General features: G+C 39.0%; 2 protein-coding genes across 5 annotated transcripts in view; one reads left to right on the forward strand and one right to left on the reverse strand.

Moving 5' to 3' along the window:
- The first annotated feature begins 4,076 nt into the window (after positions 1-4,076).
- Positions 4,077-20,779, forward strand: part of CDC20B (cell division cycle 20B) — a 61,713-nt gene continuing 45,010 nt past the window's right edge. For both annotated transcript variants that reach the window (XM_082455904.1, XM_082455905.1), the window contains exons 1-2: positions 4,077-4,364; positions 4,653-4,715. In XM_082455904.1, the coding sequence (XP_082312030.1) occupies positions 4,302-4,364; positions 4,653-4,715 (126 nt within the window). In that variant the 5' untranslated portion in view covers positions 4,077-4,301. The remainder of the gene's footprint in view (positions 4,365-4,652; positions 4,716-20,779) is intronic.
- On the reverse strand, positions 10,912-16,931 carry GPX8 (glutathione peroxidase 8 (putative)). Of its 3 annotated transcripts, none has more exons than XM_082455951.1 (3): positions 15,548-15,633; positions 14,546-14,807; positions 10,912-11,527 (listed from the first exon to the last, which is right to left on the reverse strand). In XM_082455951.1, the coding sequence occupies exons 1-3, from the start codon at positions 15,596-15,598 to the stop codon at positions 11,364-11,366; spliced, it is 477 nt and encodes a 158-aa protein (XP_082312077.1). In that variant the 5' UTR covers positions 15,599-15,633; the 3' UTR covers positions 10,912-11,363. The 3 variants fall into 3 exon arrangements, with proteins under 3 accessions (XP_082312077.1, XP_082312076.1, XP_082312078.1); XM_082455950.1 differs by having other exon boundaries at positions 15,395-15,629; XM_082455952.1 differs by lacking the exon at positions 14,546-14,807 and having other exon boundaries at positions 15,395-16,931.

Genomic DNA, 20,779 nt, shown 5'->3' on the forward strand with positions numbered 1-20,779 from the left:
ACTTTCTCATATCTTGAACTTCTGCTCAGTTCTTGAACTTTTTGGTGACGGTGGTGAGAGTTTCACTGCAATACATCATAAGTTATTTGGTTCACCATATATTATTTTGTATTGGAGAAAGACATTTTAAAGGACAGACTACTTAGAAATCATTCAGTAACGGGACAATATGCGTATACACAAACTACTTATAATTGAAAAATAATAAGTCATGTAACCAGAAGTGACGTACTTTATTGACTGCTCTTCTGACTGAGGCTTTTTTACGTTGCTAAAACCTTCTCAGGTTACGTTTTTAGAGTCCTACTCATAGTCTGAATTATAAGGGATTCACTGATTCCTTCCCCAGCGCTATTTTGAGCTGTATATTCTGGGGAGCAGTCACGCTCAGAGAGTTTATTAGTCCAGGACACGACGGTCTCCTTCCCTTCCTTTCCCCTCGCCCCTCCGCAGTGAGGGAAGTCCCCCTTCATCCAGCGTCCCCTCCTGTCCCACGCAGGCTGGAGCTGGATACATGCCCGTCAGCGTGGCGCTTTCCCCACCCACCACCTGGCGGGGCACGTGCCCCGGGGACCGTTGGAGCGAACCCCAACCGTCCCTTTTGTCCAGTAAGGAGCGCGCAGGGAGGGTCGGGCTGGCGCGCGGGAGCTGGGGGCGCGAGCCGGGCTGGCTGGCGCAGGGAAGGCGGGGCGCCCGGCGGGAGGTCGGGCCGGGACGCGGGACCAGCCTCCAGCCCGGCGGGAGGAGCAGCGGCCCGAGGGACGCGACAACCGACCGTTGGAGTTGGGGATGAGGAGCTCTCCGGTTTGCATTTCTGGAAAGCAATTGAAATCAGTGAAGTAGAAAAAGCAAGTTGCAAAACCGATAAGTATAGTAAGATCCCACTTATGTAGAAAGATTCACAGCGCCAAATTATCTATGTGTACGTATGTAAATGCCCTGGAAAAGGTCTGACGATGCTCTGGGGAAAGGAGTAGCTTGGGAGAGCGAATGGAGGGAGCTTACTTTGTACGTTGTACATTTCTGAGCTATTTAACATTATAGCATGAAAACGTGATCATGTAATTGAAAAAAAAAAATCTGCATTTGGGAAGCTTGGCTATCCTTTTGCTTCCCATAGGTAGGGACCTGCTCAGACTCAGGGCACCGGCAAGAGATGAGTCAGGAAAAGCTTCTTCCCACTCGCCCTTCTCTCTGCCTCACTACTCTACCTGTTTCCCCCTCACCGTCTTATTCGAAGTCTTTCCAAGTGGCCTTTGCCCTTTGCCGAGGAGTCCTCACAGCCTTTCTCATTATTACAAATCTACCTCCCAAACCCACTCTCAAAGAGGAAACATTTTGAAAACAGGTAATTACTCACAGGCACCTGAACATTTGAACTAGCCATTACTCCTAAAACATATTTGATACAAATTAAGATAAAATGTTTATAGAATATATCTATTTTCTCCTAAACAGGTGTACCATAGTTTTTCTATTTGTATGACCACATGATGTTAATTTTTTTATTTTAAGTTTTCATTTTGAACTAACTTGACTTAGAAAAAGTTACAAAAATGGTACAAAGAATCCCATTGTATCCTTCACCCAACTTCCCTAAATGTTAACACTTAAGCATAATAAATGATTATATACAGGAAATTAGCATTACTATTACTCTATTAACTAATCTACAGATATTATTCACATTTCTACAGTTATTCAACAAATGTCCTTTTTTTTTCTGGTCTAGGTTTCAATCCAGGATCTCATAATGCATTCAGTTGTCATGTCTACTTAGTTTCTTCTGATCTGTGACAGTTTCTCAGTCTTTCTTCATGACTGACCCTTTTGAAGAGTACTACTGGCCAATTATTTTGGGGATGTCCTTCAGTTTGGGTTTGTTTAGTATTTTCTCATTATTCAAGTTATAATTTTTTTTTTGGCAAAAATATCACAGAGGTAATATTGTATCCTTCCCAGTACATTATATCAAGAGGCACATGATGTCCGTGTGTCATTAATGGTGACCTTAATCGATTACTTTGTTAAGGTGGTGTCTGCCAGGTTTGTCCAATGAAAAACTGTAATTTTTCTTTTTGTATTTAATCATAGGAGGCAAACATCCTCATCATATGCACACCAGTTTTAGCATTCATGGTTCCTGACTGAGACAGTAGGTGGTGTTTGCCAAATGGTGATTTTTCTGTTGACATTATTCTGGTGTTAAATTTCAGTCTGAATATTTAAATGCACAATAACTTTTAAAAGGAAGATTTTGACTAATATTTTTCTACTTTACACTAGGGGGGAAAAGGCATTTGGAGGCTGTGTGATATGCCATGGAATTAGTGGCTAAATTGGAATTATTGAATGTATTACTTATAGGTAACTGAATTCTAAATGAATAATTCACTATTCTTAGTACTTGTAAGGAACATGGGATTTGAAATCCCAATTTACATGAATTTACAAGCTCATTAATTGAATTGGTTTTTATTACTCCCATGTTTGTACCCATTCTTATAAATGGGTGAACATAAAATGGTATTTTAAATAGAACTAAGATTAAAAGTTTTTAATTTTATTTCAATGTATTGCTATTTTTAGTTGGTATTGAAAACTAATCCTTTAAATCAACAATACTTCTGACTCTTATCCAACTATATTTCACTTTACTTAGCTTCAATGTTTGCTGAAAGTATTTACTGGAAGTTGGAATGAATATCCTTTGAATGCACTGCAAGGAAAGTGGAATTCTTGTGGGTGAAACTTAGAGATCTTTTAATCCGAAGGTTATTTGACTAGCAAGCATTTTGATAAATCTCATTTGAAGATTAAGTTACCCTGTGCAGCGTTTCCTCTAACCCTTTATCACTGTAAATGGAAAACTGGTCTAAGATTGGATCTTAGCCTTGATGCTATTTTTATTTCAGTATGAAGAAAAGCAGGAGAAATGAGTTTAGATTTTAAAAATCACTGACCCTTTTGATTACTTGATATCTATTAACCCTTCCCCCCTCCCCGAATGCACAAACCTACATGTTGCATTAGAGGGAAAGCAATCCAATGTCAGTTGCGGGGGGGGGGGGGGGGGCGGAGGGGGAAGAGGAGGGAGGAGGTAATGAAGGGGGAAAAGCAGGCTGCCAGACTGTCAGAGGTTTCCCAGACAGTTTCCCCTCCTGCCATACAGCACAGCTCTCCTCTCCTAGCAGCTCAGGTGTGCACAGCCCATCTGGCTCCTTGTCATTTCCCTCAAACCCCTCCCTCAACCCCCAATATCATCCTCTCCTTTATCACTTAGCCCCCAGTCTGCTCAGCTTTCTTGCTGGGTCTTCACTCCCTATCAGGTCCTCCCCGTCACTGGTCGTTTCACCAACTTTGACTAACCATTGTTAGGGGAGAAAGCTCAGAAGCTGAAGTGAGAGAACCTGACCACTGCCAAATGGTTAGAGCAAAGAAGAATTTCTTGAATAAATATGTTAATGATTCCCCCCTTTCTCATTAGCATAGAAATTTTGCCACGTTTTCTCGTCCGTTTGAAGATGGAGGAAGAGCTGATGATACGTTGAGGGAACACGCCTAGACTCAGTAGCTTAAGCAAAGAGTGATTAGCGTCAAAGGAGAGGAGGCCGGAGAGTTATGCACCACTCCGATCCCTCAGAGGCAGAGGCAGGATGGTGGGGCTGGAGAATGAGAAGTGGGGGCCGAGGAAAAGGGAGCAGGGTTCGTTATTACAGAACATTTTTGTTTCTAAAATGGAAAGAACGTGAATTCCCAGAACCCGCTTCTTCGCCCGCCAACCGCCTTGCCTCCTGCAGCTGTCCAGCCCTCCGCTCCTGGCCCGGCTCAGGCCCGCCACCGCTCGCGGCAAAGCTTGGCGCTCCTGCGCGCGCCTCCGCGGACAAAGAGCTGGAGGCTGCGGGGCGCGGCCGCCGGCCGAGGGTGGGGGGGTGGGGCGGGGAGAGAGAGAGGGAGAGAGAGAGAGAGAGAGAGAGAGAGAACCCAGGCGCGCGCAGGGGGAATCCCTCCCGGGCTCTGACGTCACCGCAGCGCCGGCCAATGAGAAGCCGGAGAGGGGGATTCCCGCTCTGGCTGCCGCCCCTCCGGCTTTTTAAACCGTACCCTGGGGAAAGCTCGCTGGGAGCGGTGGGAGGAGTGGGGGAAAATGGGAGGTTAGGGGTGAAGTATGATCGTCCTGCGGGACAAGACTCCAGAGGTTTGACGATTAAGCGTCAAGACTGGCTTTGAACTGGGGGGCAAACCCAAAAGCGTTCGAGGAGAGGCTACACTCCAGCCAGGTAGGGCAAACTCCTCCAGAGATGGAGTGGAAACTTGAGCGCACCGCCCGGAGGAGGGTCCGGACCGAAGAAGAGATCCTATGGGTGAGTAACGCCCTTTTGTTTCCTCGCCCCAACTCCCTAAAGGGACTTCTTGTCGAAGGCACCGTTTCTAATACCTGTTTAGGACCAAGAGGTAGTTCAAAACTCTAAATCCTGATTTTAATTTTGAGTTGTGTAATTTAGTTATATTCTGGAGGTGCCTGTTTTCTTTCCAAAAAAAAAAAAAAGTGAATGTAGTTTGACTAAGTAAGGATCTAGAAACATTCCACGCCTAACATTATGCTTTCCCTAAACAGTTTCTATTCATATATGTTGTCTGTATTTTCAAAGGAGGAGGCCATGCGGGTGCTCGCCAAAGACATGAAACAGAAGAGAGGCCAAGATTCTCCCAAGGTGAGTGTCCAGTGCGTACTCCAGTTCTCTGTCTTGAATCTGACCTCGAACAAACTAATTCTTGCTGAAGATATTTGCTGGAAGTATGAATTGGTCTGAAAATATGAAAAATTAAAAAAATCTCACACTATCACTAACTACAGTCTATATATTAAAACATTTTTGTAAGAAACTGAAGATCTCTGACTGACAAATAATGGTAATTATTTTAATCTGAATGTTACGTTCTAGTTTTTGCCTCTACAGCAAAAGATGAAGCTTGGATGTGTCAGGTAGGCAGTGCATCTTTAGCTGGCTGTTATAATTTCATTTTAACAGTTGCTAGTTGCACTCCCCTCTGTTGCGTTCATAAGCTTGCCCCCCCAAAGGAACGGAAATGGTGCTATCTTGTGGTCAAGAGGAGAAGTGGCATAATCTACCGGCCCTTAGGTTAGTAGCTTAACACTTGATCCCCTGTAGTACTTTTTCACCTTGAAAGTCCGAACCCAAAGGCCTTTAGCTTCTCTTGTAATCAGTGTAAATCATTATCATGATTCACCTTGCTTCTCTCTAGGCTAAATAGTTCACATTCCTTTAGTCTTCACTTATAGATTTTAGTTTCAAACCCATCACCAGTTTTATAGATTTTTTTCTAGACCTTCTTTAAATTTTCCTGTATTTAATTGGTGACACAATAAATTGAACACATAACTTTCAGAATGCAAAGACTAATAGCCTTTGTAGCCGGAGAAAACAAATGACATTTGACTCCTAAAATTCCCTAAATACTTTAATATTTATTTTTCCCAAACAAAGCTGAAGATTTGTCTTGCCTACCTTTTGTATCACCGTGACTCCTAGATATTTGACTACCTGATACAGACAACTGGTCTTTTCGTCAGTCAATAGAAGTAATGGGAAAAGCTACAGTTATGTATAACTTTGTTAATTCACTTGTATAGCAGTATCCGAGCGTTTAATTTGTAAAAGCTAAGTGGAAGTATTTTGAAAGTTTTCTTTTTAAGTTTTTGAATAGATTAAAGAAAATATTGGTTTTATTTCTTAAAATATTTTTGGAGGAACAGGTTTTGTCTGTAAGTTTTCTTTAATGTGACTATTAAGATGAAAGTTCTGCCACTGTTTCATGTTACAAATTTAGCCTCAGTGACTTTATGGGCCATGAAAAGCAGCGGTGACCTGAATCAGGTAGGCAGTGTGTTGTTAGCTGGCTGCTTTGGGTCAATTCAGCAGCCACAACTACCCTGCCACTTGCTTCTGGATAAATTCTTCTTGTTAACGAAGTACACTGGTTACCTGTGTGTGATGGGTTGGCAGTGTATTGTTAGCTGGTTGAATATGTGAATGGCATCAGCTAACATGCAACTGCTATCTTATTGCATGTACAATGAACATCAGAGTATAATTAAATCTGTAAGTAATATGTGTGTATGTTTGTGTGTACGTGTACTTTTTGCCATGAACCGGGTCACTCTTTACCATAATGCTTATTACTACTTTTCAGTTATAATACAACAAACAACTTTATAATGATGAAGAAACTACTCCAATTAATTATTTTTAAAATTTCAGGTAATATTCTGGAGTCTCTAATACTTGTAGACAGTATTAAAGTATTTGTGAAATTATATATTTATTTTAAATATAAAATTTAGAATATAATGACAATTTGGAATGGAAAACCTAAAATGTTTCCTCAAATTTTCAACTAAGTCTTTAGAATTCTTTCTGGATGATTAGTTTCTTAATTTGACATTAGAGTAGGTCTCAATTACCATGTGTGTGTACAGCTAAAGGGAGAATTGAGGTAACTTTCCCGATGAGTCAGTCAACTAAAACATTTTCACTTGAATATCAAGAGAATTGGGGATTTTGGGGGTTAGGGGATGGGGCTGAATTGTTTGGAAGATTTGCCTTGAGTCTTCATTTTCTGTAAAATCACAGACTCATACAGTGTTTGGAAGAGAGCATGATATTTAGTTTGTGAAGGGGGAGAACTGACCGCACAATATAATTTAAAATATTTTCTCATTCCCTTGGAGGCCATTTTGACTCATGGAGCCGTGTCAGGTGTGTGCTGGGTCCCAGACACACTGTGGTTGTATAAACATTTGCAGCAAGTTCATGGAACTGACTTTGGTGGTCTGGTCAATTATTAACACCCTAAATGAGAAGTGAGAAATGTATCACATTCTCTACTGCATTGGTTTATAAGTTATGGGTAAAATTAAATTCCTACCTTATTCAAATGTAAACATTTCTAGAACCATGGGTTAAAGAGATACCTATAATTTGATTCTTATGCATTTTGCTACTTTCAAATCTCATCCTCTTTTTTGTTGTTGCCTAGTATCATTCCATTTTCAACATCTTTGTGTTTAAGTATTCCTTTAATGTAAATATTGTTTTCGTCTTGTTTTTTTTAAGGTTAAATTTCAACATGTTATTTTCTATAGAAAATCACTGATCTGTTGATAAAAATAAAACCTACTAAAATTTAGAAGGCTTGTCCTTTGTGTTTTACTTTAAAAAAATTTTTTTAAAGACCAAGACGTAAAATGCCAACATTTATACTCAATAAACAGAATACATAGGTCAGTTCCTATTATTGAGATGATGAGAAAGGAGAGAAAGAATGGAGTGTAGTAAAGATAAATAAGGAGATCAATGGGTCAGGAGGCGATTGAATGTTTAAATTCAAAAAGAAAACGTTTTCGTAAGAGTGAGAAGGAAAGAGAGGGATCCACACGTGGGATGTCAGAGGAAGAGAAGACGGAAGTGGGTTGAAAAAAAGAGGAGGAGGGAGGCAAAGCTGGTTGGAAGTATCTTCTCTGGGGGCAGCCACTGCTGTTCATTGGTGCTTGGGATGTAATTGCTTCCCATCACACCCTCTGGAAAATGGCTCTCCCTCCCCCACCAGCCTCTGCCCCCAAAAGAGAATGCTTCCCTCGGCAAGGTGTGGCCTTAACCGTTCAGAGGGAGGAGGGAACAAGAAGAGTGGGAAGAAGTGTGATGTGTTAGTTTCTTGGTGTAACAGTTATTAGGATTTTATTATTCCCTGGGGAAGATGAAGTCAAGCTGAGGGATAAATAAAGAGCGTCCCCATATTAGCTGCACCCAAACATGACATTTTTCTTTCAAAGGAACACGTTCGCAGGAATACACATGATTTTGTACAGGGATCACCCAAGACCTTCCCGCTCATATCGGGCAGTCTTGAAACAGTTAATATGTTTAAAGAAAATAAATGTAGAGAAATAGTTTTTGTTTTCCTTCTTAGACTTTGTCTATATATATATATATATATATTTTTTTTTTTCTTATTTTTTACTGGAGTGTTTTCCTACTTGAAATTACCTGCAGGCAATCCAGTTACGTTGTTAGATTATACTGTGATTATACAGTTATAATGTTAGCAGCTTTTCATAATTCAGTATAACTGCATATACATCCACATTTATATATAACCTGTCAAAATAATATATTTGTAATAAAAATAAAGAGTATATGTGATATGTTTTTGCTTTAGATTTTTCTCTCTGGAGATCCTTATTACCATAAGTCTGATTTTAAAAATTTTGTTGTGCTGGAGCCAGCTTATCCTGGTCTGTGAGAATTGATTGTTAAATTTTCAGAAATTTTACAAGCCAGTTATCAAACCATTAGTAGATTAAAATTGACCATGTGGGAGCATTCACACCATAGAAATTGCAAATGCTGCAAATTGGGACTCCTCCTCCAGAGATTTGGTTGTTAAACATTTACCAGTCATCACTGTATATATGCTATATATACTATAGTTATTAAGAATTATGTATATGTACATATATACATACTATAGGTATGCTATAATTAGTACGCAATTTCAAAAATGAAGTACAACTTTTAGGGAATATTTCAGGCAAATTCATATTTATTCCACTCTGCAACACTCTGTATTTTTACCTCTGCCATAAGATGATGATCAGGAGTTAGTAGGAAGTACTCCTCCCCACTTCCCAAATTAAACAAACCAAAGCAAACTTCGTCAATGAATTATTAACCACAGTTAAAAGCATTTGATTTTGTCCCTTTCCTTTGTCAGGAGGACAACTGCTGAATACTCTTTTATGGGATGCCTACTATTTTTGTTATACTTCTCAGTTCAGGCAGCTCGTAGCAGTTTATGTCCCGGACTTTTTGATGCTGAGATAGAGAAGGTTTTGTGCTCAGTTGAAGAAAAATGCATTTTTTTTTTCTCTGTGTGTTTGCCTGACCGTATTCATATGAGACATTTGAGGTCTGGGTGGCAGCACATCAGCAAATGGCTCTCCTCCCTTTCCTCACACATAGCCTGGTTGTTACAGAACCCTGTATGACACACTTTCAAATCCCTACCTGCCTTCCCTGCATACTCAGAGGGGCAAGAGGAGAGAATCAAGCCTAACCTAGTAGAGATTATAGGTTGAATAAGGCAACCAAGTTTGGAGATACATAAGTGAAAAACCCACTTTTTATGGCTTTGGAGAGAACTAGTGATTTGGGGCAGGATGGACATCCCAGCTGCGTTCTCTGGGACAGTCCTGGTCGTCCCCCAGCGCATTGCCCTCTGTCTGGCAGTGGGGTGTCTACGTAACCTCTGTGGTGCTGGCAGATACACTTCTGCTCACACCCCGATTGTGAGCACATAAACACCCCTGCCGTCCCGGAGCACTGATATGAACTCATGGAAGCCGTAAGCGGGGGTAAACAGCAAGAGTGTTCCAGAAGCAACACTTGGAGGGATTATCCTAAATAAAATTTTGCTTAGAGGCCCAGAATTCAAATTGCTAACAGGCTTTCGGGGGCAAGCTTGCAAAAGGCAGATAGACTAGTGAGGTGGCTTCCATTTCTTCAACAACAATCCAGGTTAGTACTGATTCCTGATCACTTGAAAGACCTTGGGAACTTGGAAGGGGCTTTTTGTTCACTTTGACCCCACCCGCAATTTATAGGTGAGGAAACTGAAAAGTAGTCGAGCTTGGCCCAAGGCCCTGCCGCTGGTGAGAGGTAGAAGCGGGCTTTGCTCACACAGTGACCACCATTCTTTTTTTTTTTTTTTAATGTCTTTTTTATTGTGGTAAAAGTCACATAATATAAAACATACTATTTTAACCGTATTGACTGCTATTCTTGAGGTGCCTCTGCACATCCTCTTGACCTGAGGGGAACCACACCTCCACCCCCATCAGAGAGCTTACTAAATACATTCAGAGCTGGGGGTTGGACATATATGTTGAAGTAGAAGGTATTCCGGGAAATATATTTGATTTTTTTAAGACCTTTAAACACTTTTGCAGAATTATTTACTGAGGTGGCACTACTGATTTCACCATAAAAAAAAGAATCTTCACTTTCACTCATCAGGTCAGAATTGGAGAGCCAATTCACAGTTATTTAGATTGGGTCTTCCTTCTTAGCCAAATTCTACATGACTGTTTTTTCACATTTTTTTTTGGCTCCAGTATTCCTGTTTAATTCCTTTATGAAATGAATATATATTTCATGGGGCAATAATTAACCTTCATCAACTTGGCAGGTTGCTTTTTTAGCCAATAATTAGAAGGCTGACAAAACGTAAAGATCAGGACTTTGGGAGAAAAGGTATGTTGTGACTCTATCAAAAGGCTCAGTGATTGCTGATGTTTCTAAGACTCATGTAGTTGCAATCACTCCCTTTTCTTCATTAAGAGTTTTGACTGTTTGCAGTTGATTCTTCTTATTACAACCATGAGAATGATGCAGCATTGAATTCTTTCCAAATGGCTAATCTAGTCTGACTAGATTAGCAACCAAAATTAACCTGTAAGGAACCTTTAAGGAATTAACCTGTAGAGAATTAACCAAAACCTGTAAGGAATTAACCTGTAAGGAATTTATCAAAATTAACCTGAAGGGGAATCAAGCTGAATGATCATATACTCATGGCTTTTTCCTTACACTTGGGATTTTCACTCAAAAATACAGACTGACTCAAGTGTTAATATTCTAATTACGGAATTTGAGCTGCTTCTAGAAAAAAATATTGAGAAAGATGAAGGCTTTTTCAAATATTGTGATAACGTCATTTATAAGTGACTATTTGGCCAGGTGTAGTAAAACATACCATGAACCTGTACTTAAAAAAAAAACCCCAAAAACCCAAAGTCCTGTACCTGAAACAAATAAAAATACATAAGGATTAGAATCTATATTTCACATTTCAATGTTTATTTTGCTTTTTATTACATAAAAATAATCATTTATAATTAGTTACTCTGGAAATGTCACACAGTGTCTTGAATTCAAACAGTGGTCTAGTGTGTTGGCATTTCCATCAAGAACGACACTAGAAAATGTCAAGTCAGAGAATAGGATATTGAAGCACATTGGTGACTGTATTCTGAATTATTTAGTGTGGTCAGATGAAGTATTTAATATATTTCATTTAGAGTCTTTGGCTACTCTTCATTTTTGCTTTAGGTAACAGCTCTATCGTGGGGACATTCATTACCAGTCACTGACAAGATAACATAAAAGGAAAGTCATCCTTCAGTGCTGCATTTAATTGTCAGAGTATTTAAAATGGGATCAAACCCTCACGGAGACATTTCTGTATTCTGACTATTGCCTTAGAATGATTCAATGGCATTTTCATAGATCCTCTTTCTTTTTTATGATCATTTGTCTAATCAGAGCTGCTATCTCAGGCCTGATGATTTCAATGGGTTCCTCTGGCCTCCAAGATTTCACCACTTGACCTTCAGGGTTGACCAGATACTTCCAGAAATTCCATCTTGGTTCCTTCTTTGACGAATCTAAAATAACAGAATATATTTTCATGAGTAAATTCTTTGTCAAGATTTTCATTTTTGTCAGTATCTGCATAAATTACAACTTTAGAATCAAGTTCTAGGACTGTCATCATTTCAAAAACCAAACTAAACAAAAAGCAAAACACCCAAACAAAACAACTCAAAGTTTGTGTAACCAGATTTCTATATACTTGGTGACTTCACTGATGATTCTACTGACCTAGAATCAAGAAATGAAATAAATTAGTTTATTTTAGATTTGTTGATCTCCACCACAAAAAATTTACCCTGTCACTAGCTGAAAACTTTCAGTTTCTTAACATTTTTTTTTAAGATAAAGTGATGTTCTAAATGTCTTTGGTAATAGGAATGTATGGATTACTTTTTGTAGTAAATATATATATGTTTTTAATATTGTTGCATATTATATAGTAAGGAATTCTAAATAATTGTAGATATCCTTTGATACATCTTAATTTAGGTAAGAAATGTAGAAGTTTTTTTCTATTTATATCATACAGGATTTGTGTGCATTATTATTGACTAACATGAGAAAAAATATAATTATTATGTGCCTAGTAATGTATGCTTAATGCTTTAAATGAATCCTCTCCTTTAATCTTTACAGCAACCCTGTAAACAATGGATATTATTATTATCCCCATTTTGCAGATGAGAAAAATGGAGGCCTGGACTCACAGTCACATGCTAGTGAGTGGTAGAGCCTGGATTGATATCTAGACCTTCCTATTTGCAGAGCTCCTGCTGTTAAAATAGGGGACATGGCAAAGCAAACAGATTTTAGGAGGAAGATGACAAATTCATTTTTGTACACAAGGAGATTCAGGTTATGTGGGACACCCAATCAGAGGAGGCTTCGGAACTTAAGAGCAAGAGCTCACCCAGGGAAAGGGGACAGAGTAAGGAGAGCCCATGTGGATGTGGCAGAATCCTGAGGATCAGTAGAGTTAAGGGTGGAGGAAAAGAGGAACCTGCAAGGGAGGAAGAGAAGGGGCCAGAGTAGAAGTCACAGGCAGCGAGACCCACCAGGCTCAGGAGAGTTATGGAGTGAGAGGCCAAACACAGTGATCTAAGAAGGGAGCAGAGACAGGGAAGTGGAGAAAACAAATGTTAACTATCCTTTCAAAAACGTTGCTGATGAGGTAGGTAGAAGGCACACACTGCCTAGAGTTTTTAAAATTGAGGGATACTTTGCTTTATGCTGGAGAAAGAACAAATGTGGGAGCATAGGTTAAAAATAACGAATGGAAAGTAGCCTAATATATACTTATACGTGTTTTATTTTGTGTACTGTGCCAAGCATTTACACTGGTTATTTCATTATTAATAGTGTTGCTGATTAGCTCAAACATCAGTGACTTGGTATGAACATCATATTATTAACTAACGCCTTCTTAAAGTCGCTTTGAAAAATAGCGATTTTCTATGATGGAAAATGTGTTTTTAAAGATAATGCCCATCAGGGCAGGGCTCTCTCTAGTCAGTGTAACGTCTTCGTGTGAATTAGAAAAAGATACCCTTCCAGGTGGGGACAGTCCCTCGGCACATACCTTGCACTCACCTGTGTTTCAGCCCCTGTTTGCCTCCTTACTCCTGTTTAGTGAACAACCTGTACACCTGTACAGAGCCATCTTGTTTGTGAGTGCATGATCAGGTACTGTCCATTTTGGCCAGTTTTCAAAGATCTAATTTTCATTTGGCCGTCAACTCATAATCTTTGTCTCTGGAGCTTCATCTAACTTTAGTGAAACTTTAAATCACTGTTACCTTTTTGAGTTTTGAGTGGAGTTTCAGAAGCTTTTTTAGTGACAAAGGGGAAGAACCTAGGAGCTATTGTGCCCAAGTATTTGGCTGCTCTAATTGAGAGACGATTACAGGGCACATGCTCTGGCTTTTTTTCCCCTGTGCACCCTGGAAATAAAAGGAATGAAGACCTTACTCTAGTTGCTATTCGTGGTGTTAGGCATTATATTGACTTTCCCTAGAAACTGAATATAATGTTTTTGGATGATTCTGATTTCATACTTAAATGAAATATTATAGAACATCATTAGCTGGTTTGTTTCATTGGAAGCTTGATTTCCTGGCTGAGGTCATGGTTTTAGCAAAACTCAAATTACCCACAGTGAAAATGACTGAGGCTGTCATCTATAAAAGTTAGATGAGAGGACATTAGCTGAATGTCCTTTAGAATAGTGTCTGCCACAGTGTAAGCTGTATGTGAATAAGTACTTTACTTTTATTATTAACACACGTAATCCTCCAGGCAATCTTAGGGGGTAGATAACGTCATTTTTACGAGGAAACAGGCACAGGGAAATTATGTGCCTGAAGCCACCCAGCAAAAGTAAAAGAGCAGGGGTTTCAACACAGACTGGGGCCAAAGTTTAGCTTTTAGTCACTATACTGCAGCACGTTTACGCTGGAAAATCTTTAAATAGGTTTCTGTAGCTAGCTTAATTACAGAGATAGCCTAACATTACCCTCCTCCAAGAAAAATCAAGATATATTGCTTTGAATTTTACCAAAAACCACCTGGCAAACAGATATTATTCACCCTTGAGGATAATGTCTTAGATAAGTAAGGCAACATAAAATTAACCACAAAGATAAGTTCAACTAATAATGCTCAGCAATATTGATGTGGGATGTATAGCTTTAATATTGGGGAGGGATATTTGCCCACATGCTAGTTAAATGAGAATTGAAATATTTTGTGAAAATAGCCATGACCACACTTAAAGTAAATTCTTCAGGAAAATGATCATAAAAATAAAATACATTCGAGTAGATTTATTTTGCCATCCAAGAAGTTAAAACATTGATTTCAGGGAAGCATAACTTCTAGAAAGTCACAAAGGATGAGAATCTAGCTCTCTGATAGTTTTATAAAACTTTCCCACTAAAACATTTCAAATGAATGTATTGTCCTGGTATATTTGTTTTAAAAATGAAAAGCAATTAAAAACATTAAATTGGTGAGGCAAGGTAGATATTTACCAACAAGAAATCTAAATGCAGGTTCTGCTTCAGGTCCTAGAATCTTAATCTTGTGGAAGATGGGGAATGTTACTCCGAAGTTATTTCTTGCAAAAGATACTACTTCCTTGCTTGGGCGGGGCTCCGATTCTCCAAACTGATTGCATGGAAAAGCCAAGACGCTGAAGTGGAATGGTCCAAACTCTTTGTGCAGTTCCTGCAGTGCTAAGTAATTTCTGTCTGTGAATTGGCAGTCACTAGCCACGTTTACAACTAGTGCAACCTCCCGGAAAAAGAAAAAAATCCAAACGGAAAGTGAAGCAAATAAAAGATTAAAAAAAAATTTGCAAGTAGTTAAAATCCTAAACCATTTTGGAGGAATACAACCTTTGATAGATGGTTATCTCATATTTTTAGATATACCCAATTCTGCTGAAAATCATAACGCGGATGCATGAGTTAAAACTCTGAAAAATCACGACCATTGAAAAAGCCCTATGTACTCAAAGTTTTTTTTTTAAATAAAAGATAAAATATGATTATTGATAGAGTGCTTTTCAATGTTGTTAGATTATGGAATTAATACTTTCATATTCACATTATGTGGAATACTCCATATTCACATTACTAACTCTAAGAATTTCCTAAGCAACTTAAAGTATTAATCCAGCACTTAAAGCAAAGTTAACATAATCAGTTATCAATCAGAAGTATATAAACTGAGAGCTCTGACGGCTAAAGTGATATACTAATAACATTACTTTGAAGACTAAATTATATGACCATTTAACAGTGAAAAATGGACTCTTAAGAGAATAAGCAGAGAACACGGACAAACAACAGAAATAAAAGTCAGAAGATGCAACTTACTTTGCCTTTAAACTTTTCCAGAGAAACCGTTCTTCCATTTGCATCTTTCACTTCAAATGTATAAAAGCTGTTGATTTTAGGTTTTAGGAACTTTAATTGTAGAAGAAATAACATTACTGTACATAGAACCATAGACAGCAAAACTGCAAATACCTTTGCTTTGGGCCCTGAACATCTCAAAGGGTAGGCTGTGAGAGGCTCCATTTTGGATGATTCTAGAGGGAAGTCTCAGCAGGCTGGAATTCAAGGAGGAGCTGAAACTTGAAACCAGCTTAGTGTAACGGAAAGTCAGGAAGGACAGACTAGCTCCTCTCACTGCTGAGGAATAGAAAGACCTTTCTCAGATTGAGAACGGAGTGAAACTCCTGAATGAAGTAAAAAGCTCTAAAGAATATCCATGTATATATGATGTCAGTTGCAATTTTTGCTTGAAAAATCAGGACATTTTTGGTAGCTCTTTAATATCGGCCCAACAAAGAAAATATTTCACCAGAAGATGGTGCCATTGTAACTTGAAAGCTGTGAGGTGCTCCCAGCAAGTGACTGGATGTAGGGAATTGGGTGTATAATACCCAGGAATAGTTCAGAGTGTCAATTAAATTGGTTTATTAGTATGACACATGATCTATAGGAATTTAATATTATATGTGTATATATAATGCATATGGCTTAAGCATGCTATATGAGTTCAAGGAATTTATAGTGAAAAGGGCAGTGAAATTTCTGAAAAGGCTACTCGCTATGACCTCATCTAGCTAAGGCAATGCCAGGTGAATATAGTAAAAATAAATAGATTAAAAACAATGATGGCTCTAAAAAAAACCCTCCTCTACCATAAAGCAAGCTATATAGTTCAGTGATTTTTCAAATTTTTGATTATGATGCATAGTAAGAAATGCACTTTACAATATAGCTCAGTACATAGACAGGTGTAACTGAGAAGTTTCATTAAATGATACTTCCCCTTTGAACTGCATTGCACACTGGTCTATTGCATTTTTAAAACAGCCTGGTTCTGAACCATGAAAATGATTTCAAGGTTCACCAATGAGCTGCAAACTGTAGATAGAAAAATACTGAACTGTATAATAAAGCAGGACTTTAATAATTAAATAAGGTATTTCTACACTAAAGGCAAAAACACTCCATCCCCCATCCTACTTGGGTGCATCATCCAGTTGCTTATTATCTTCATTTTTTTCTGTGGCTGTCACTTTCTACAGGAGGCCTAATTTTGTTGAAAACTTTAGGGGCAGATATGGAAAGGGAATTAAGGGCTGCATATCCTGAAATCCATGGTTCCTTTAGCCACCTTAGAAAATGCCCTGTTTAGGGCACACAGCAAGTTTTTTTTTTTTAACATCTTTATTGGAGTATAATTGCTTTACAATGACGCGCTAGTTTCTGCTTTATAACAAAGTGAATCAGCTATACATATACATATATCCCCATATCTCCTCCCTCTTGCATCTCCCTGCCACCCCCCCATCCCACCCCTCTAGGTGGTCACAAAACACTGAGCTGATCTCCCTGTGCTATGTGGCTGCTTTCTACTAGCTAACGATTTTACATTTGGTAGTGTTTATATGTCCATGCCACTCTCTCACTTTTTCCCAGCTTACCCCTCCCCCTCCCCATATCCTCAAGTCCATTCTCTAGTAAGTCTGCGTCTTTATTCCCGACCTGCCCCTAGGTTCTTCATAACTATTTTTTTTTTTTTTAGATTCCATATATATGTGTTAGCATATGGTATTTGTTTTTCTCTTTCTGACTTACTTCACTCTGTATGACAGACTCTAGGTCCATCCACCTCACTACAAACAACTCAATTTCGTTTCTTTTTATGGCTGAGTAATATTCCATTGTATATATGTGCCACATCTTTATCCATTCATCTGTCGATGGACACTTAGGTTGCTTCCATGTCCTGGCTATTGTAAATAGAGCTGCAATGAACATTGTGGTACATGACTCTTTTTGAATTATGGCTTTCTTAGGGTATATGCTCAGTAGTGGGATTGCTGGGTCATATGGTAGTTCTATTTTTAGATTTTTTTTTTTAAAATTAATTAATTAATTAATTTATTTTTGGCTGTGTTGGGTCCTTGTTTCTGTGTGAGGGCTTTCCCTAGTTGTGGCAAGCGGGGGCCACTCTTCATCGTCGTGCGCGGGCCTCTCACTGTCACGGCCTCTCTTGTTGCGGAGCACAGGCTCCAGACGTGCAGGCTCAGTAGTTGTGGCTCACAGGCCTAGCTGCTCCGCGGCATGTGGGATCTTCCCAGACCAAGGCTCGAACCCGCGTCCCCTGCATTAGCAGGCAGATTCTCAACCACTGCACCACCAGGGAAGCCCCTATTTTTAGTTTTTTAAGGAACCTCCATACTGTTCCCCACAGTGGCTGTGTCAATTTACATTCCCACCAACAGTGCAAGAGGGTTCCCTTTTCTCCACACCCTCTCCAGCATTTATTGTTTCTAGATTTTTTGATGATGGCCATTCTGACCGGTGTGAGGTGATACCTCATTGTAGTTTTGATTTGCAGTTCTCTAATGATTAGTGACGTTGAGCATCTTTTCATGTGTTTGTTGGCAATCTGTATATCTTTTCTGGAGAAATGTCTATTTAGGTCTTCTGCCCATTTTTGGATTGTGTTGTTTTTTTGATATTGAGCTGCAGGAGCTGCTTGTGTATTCTGGAGATTAATCCTTTGTCAGTTGCTTCATTTGCAAATATTTTCTCCCATTCTGAGGGTTGTCTTTTTGTCTTGTTCATGGTTTCCTTTGCTGTGCAAAAGCTTTTAAGTTTCATTAGGTCCCATTTGCTTATTTTTATTTCCATTTCTCTAGGAGGTGGGTCAAAAACGATCTTGTGTGATTTATGTCATGGAGTGTTCTGCCTATGTTTTCCTCTAAGAGTTTTATAGTGTCTGGCCTTACATTTAGGTCTTTAATCCATTTTGAGTTTATTTTTGTGTATGGTTTCAGGGAGTGTTCTAATTTCATTCTTTTACATGTAGCTGTCCAGTTTTCCCAGCACCACTTATTGAAGAAGCTGTCTGTTCTCCATTGTATATTCTTGCCTCCTTTATCAAAAATAAGGTGACCATATGTGCGTGAGTTTACCTCTGGGCTTTCTATCCTGTTCCATTGATTTATATTTCTGTTTTTGTGCCAGTACCATACTGTCTTGATTACTGTAGCTTTGTAGTATAGTCTGAAGTCCAGGAGCCTGACTCCTCCAGCTCAGTTTTTCTTTCTCAAGATTGATTTGGCTATTCGGGGTCTTTTGTGTTTCCATACAAATTGTGAAATTTTTTGTTCTGGGACACATAGCAGGTTTTGAATGAAGGTACTTTGTTCCACTAGGGCCTGACTGTTGGTGTTGTGGTAAGTTTCCAGAAAGTGCTAGAAAAGTGCACAGAATGATCTGAGAAGCTGTGAGAGTCCCTTCCCATCACCATTAGGTATTTGGAGCTTTAGAGGACATGCTAAGGAGGCTGTGAGCCCTGCTCTGGTCCCTGCTCCTGGGGTATGTGTTTGGAGGTAGCTGAGCAATGCCCACAGCTTAAGCACATAAACCTGTCAGAGAACATAAACCACTTCACTCCCACTCTTGGGACCTGATAAGAATGGATACGAAAGAAAACTATTCTCTTGTAAATATAATTTCTAGTAAAAATTAAAAATACAAATACTAATACAAAATGTATTATATCACTTCTTAACTGTGATAACTTTACTTTGGTGCTCTCTAGCTGAGTTACTGAAAGAGACAAAGTGCCTGTGTTTATATTATCTCCGAACACTGCTATGTAGCTTAACTTCTCTGCCCTTGCTCCTCCAAGTCAGGTCCTTGTCTGCAGCACTGCCATCACCTGGGTGCTTGTTAGAAACACAGCCTTTCAGGCCCCATCCCAGCCTTTTCTGAATCAAAATCTGCATTTTTACAAGATCCCCTCATGACTCAAATGCACGTTTAAGTCTGAGAAACTTTAGACCTCAATCTTTTTCTGGTTTGCAGAGCAAAAACTTCTTTGGTTTCCCTTTATCTTCCACAGTAGATGTGTTTCGTGTCTCTGTGTCTACACTAGCTACTTTAACTCCGCAGGCTGTTTAAGCAAATAGCTTTAAAAGTTAATTCATAGAACCTGTTGTAATTTGAACCATGTAAACTCATTCCATTATAACTGTGCTTTGAGGGAGGAGACAGAGGGATAACTCTGGAAGGGATGTTGACGGACCATCTCCCAGGCAGGACTCCATAGGGTGATATTATTTTGATAAAATCATTATGCTAGCTTCTAGTCCATTGTTTTCTAAGAATCTCCCATTGAGTGATCCAGAGCTGAAAGGACTTGAGAAGGCCAATGTTATGCTGTATGAACTTACAAGAGATTGCTGTATAAGCCAGCATGCCAGTTTTTACAACCAGAAATAAAACAATTGTGCAGACCTGATGTTTCCTGTTCATTTGACCAGAAAATTCACTCTATATGAAAACTACTTGGAAAGCTTAAGTAAGTCTCTTGTCAAGGACAAAATCAGATCAGAGGCAATTTGTTAATTTTATGATTCTTGAGGCTTAGGAGCATGAGATATAAATATAAACATATGTGTATAAATATATCTATGATATCTAAATATCCATACAGGCCCATTAACCAAACATTTAAGACAGTGGTTTGGAGAACACCCACCCTAGACAGTGGTGACCACAGATAGATTTTGGACCTTGCTAGAGTCTTTCTCTGTATATATTTGATTTCATCATCTCTCAGCTTTCTGGAGACCGTCATCATTGCTTACATGGTCTATACTAAGACCATCCTCAGATTATAAATAAATCCACATTGCAAATTTCTCTGCTTAGGGGATCATATGTTAGAAAACCCACCAGATCTAGGAAGGCTTCCTAAAGGAGGGGAAGACATTGATGAGGTTGAAGGTCAAGGTTAAGGGGAGCTACTGGGTCAAAAATGGGATAAAGCAGTGGACTCAGTCAACCAACTAAGGCACTGCAGAAGATACAATAAAGTGTAAATGATGGAAGCAGCCTCACACAAGTATGAAATCAAGTTTGGAGACAAAACACACATGAAACAAGGGAACAATTATAAGGCAGCAAATAACCAAGTGCTAAAGAAATGACATGTTGGTAAGAGCTTTGTACTACCCATGATTCTAAATAAATAACATGTTTGTAGAAAGCTATTTTTAATATTTAATATATAAATATGCATATATTTATATTACAGGGGATCAAGTGTAGTATAAAGCTCTTTACAGACATTATGTAACAATTCTTTGAAATATGAAGTTAATAACTCACCCAGGATCACAGAACTAGTAAGTGGGACAACCAAGACTAGAGTTTAGGACTTTCAAC

Source organism: Balaenoptera physalus, assembly GCF_965194825.1.
Source record: "Balaenoptera physalus genome assembly, chromosome: 3".
Taxonomy (NCBI): domain Eukaryota; kingdom Metazoa; phylum Chordata; class Mammalia; order Artiodactyla; family Balaenopteridae; genus Balaenoptera; species Balaenoptera physalus.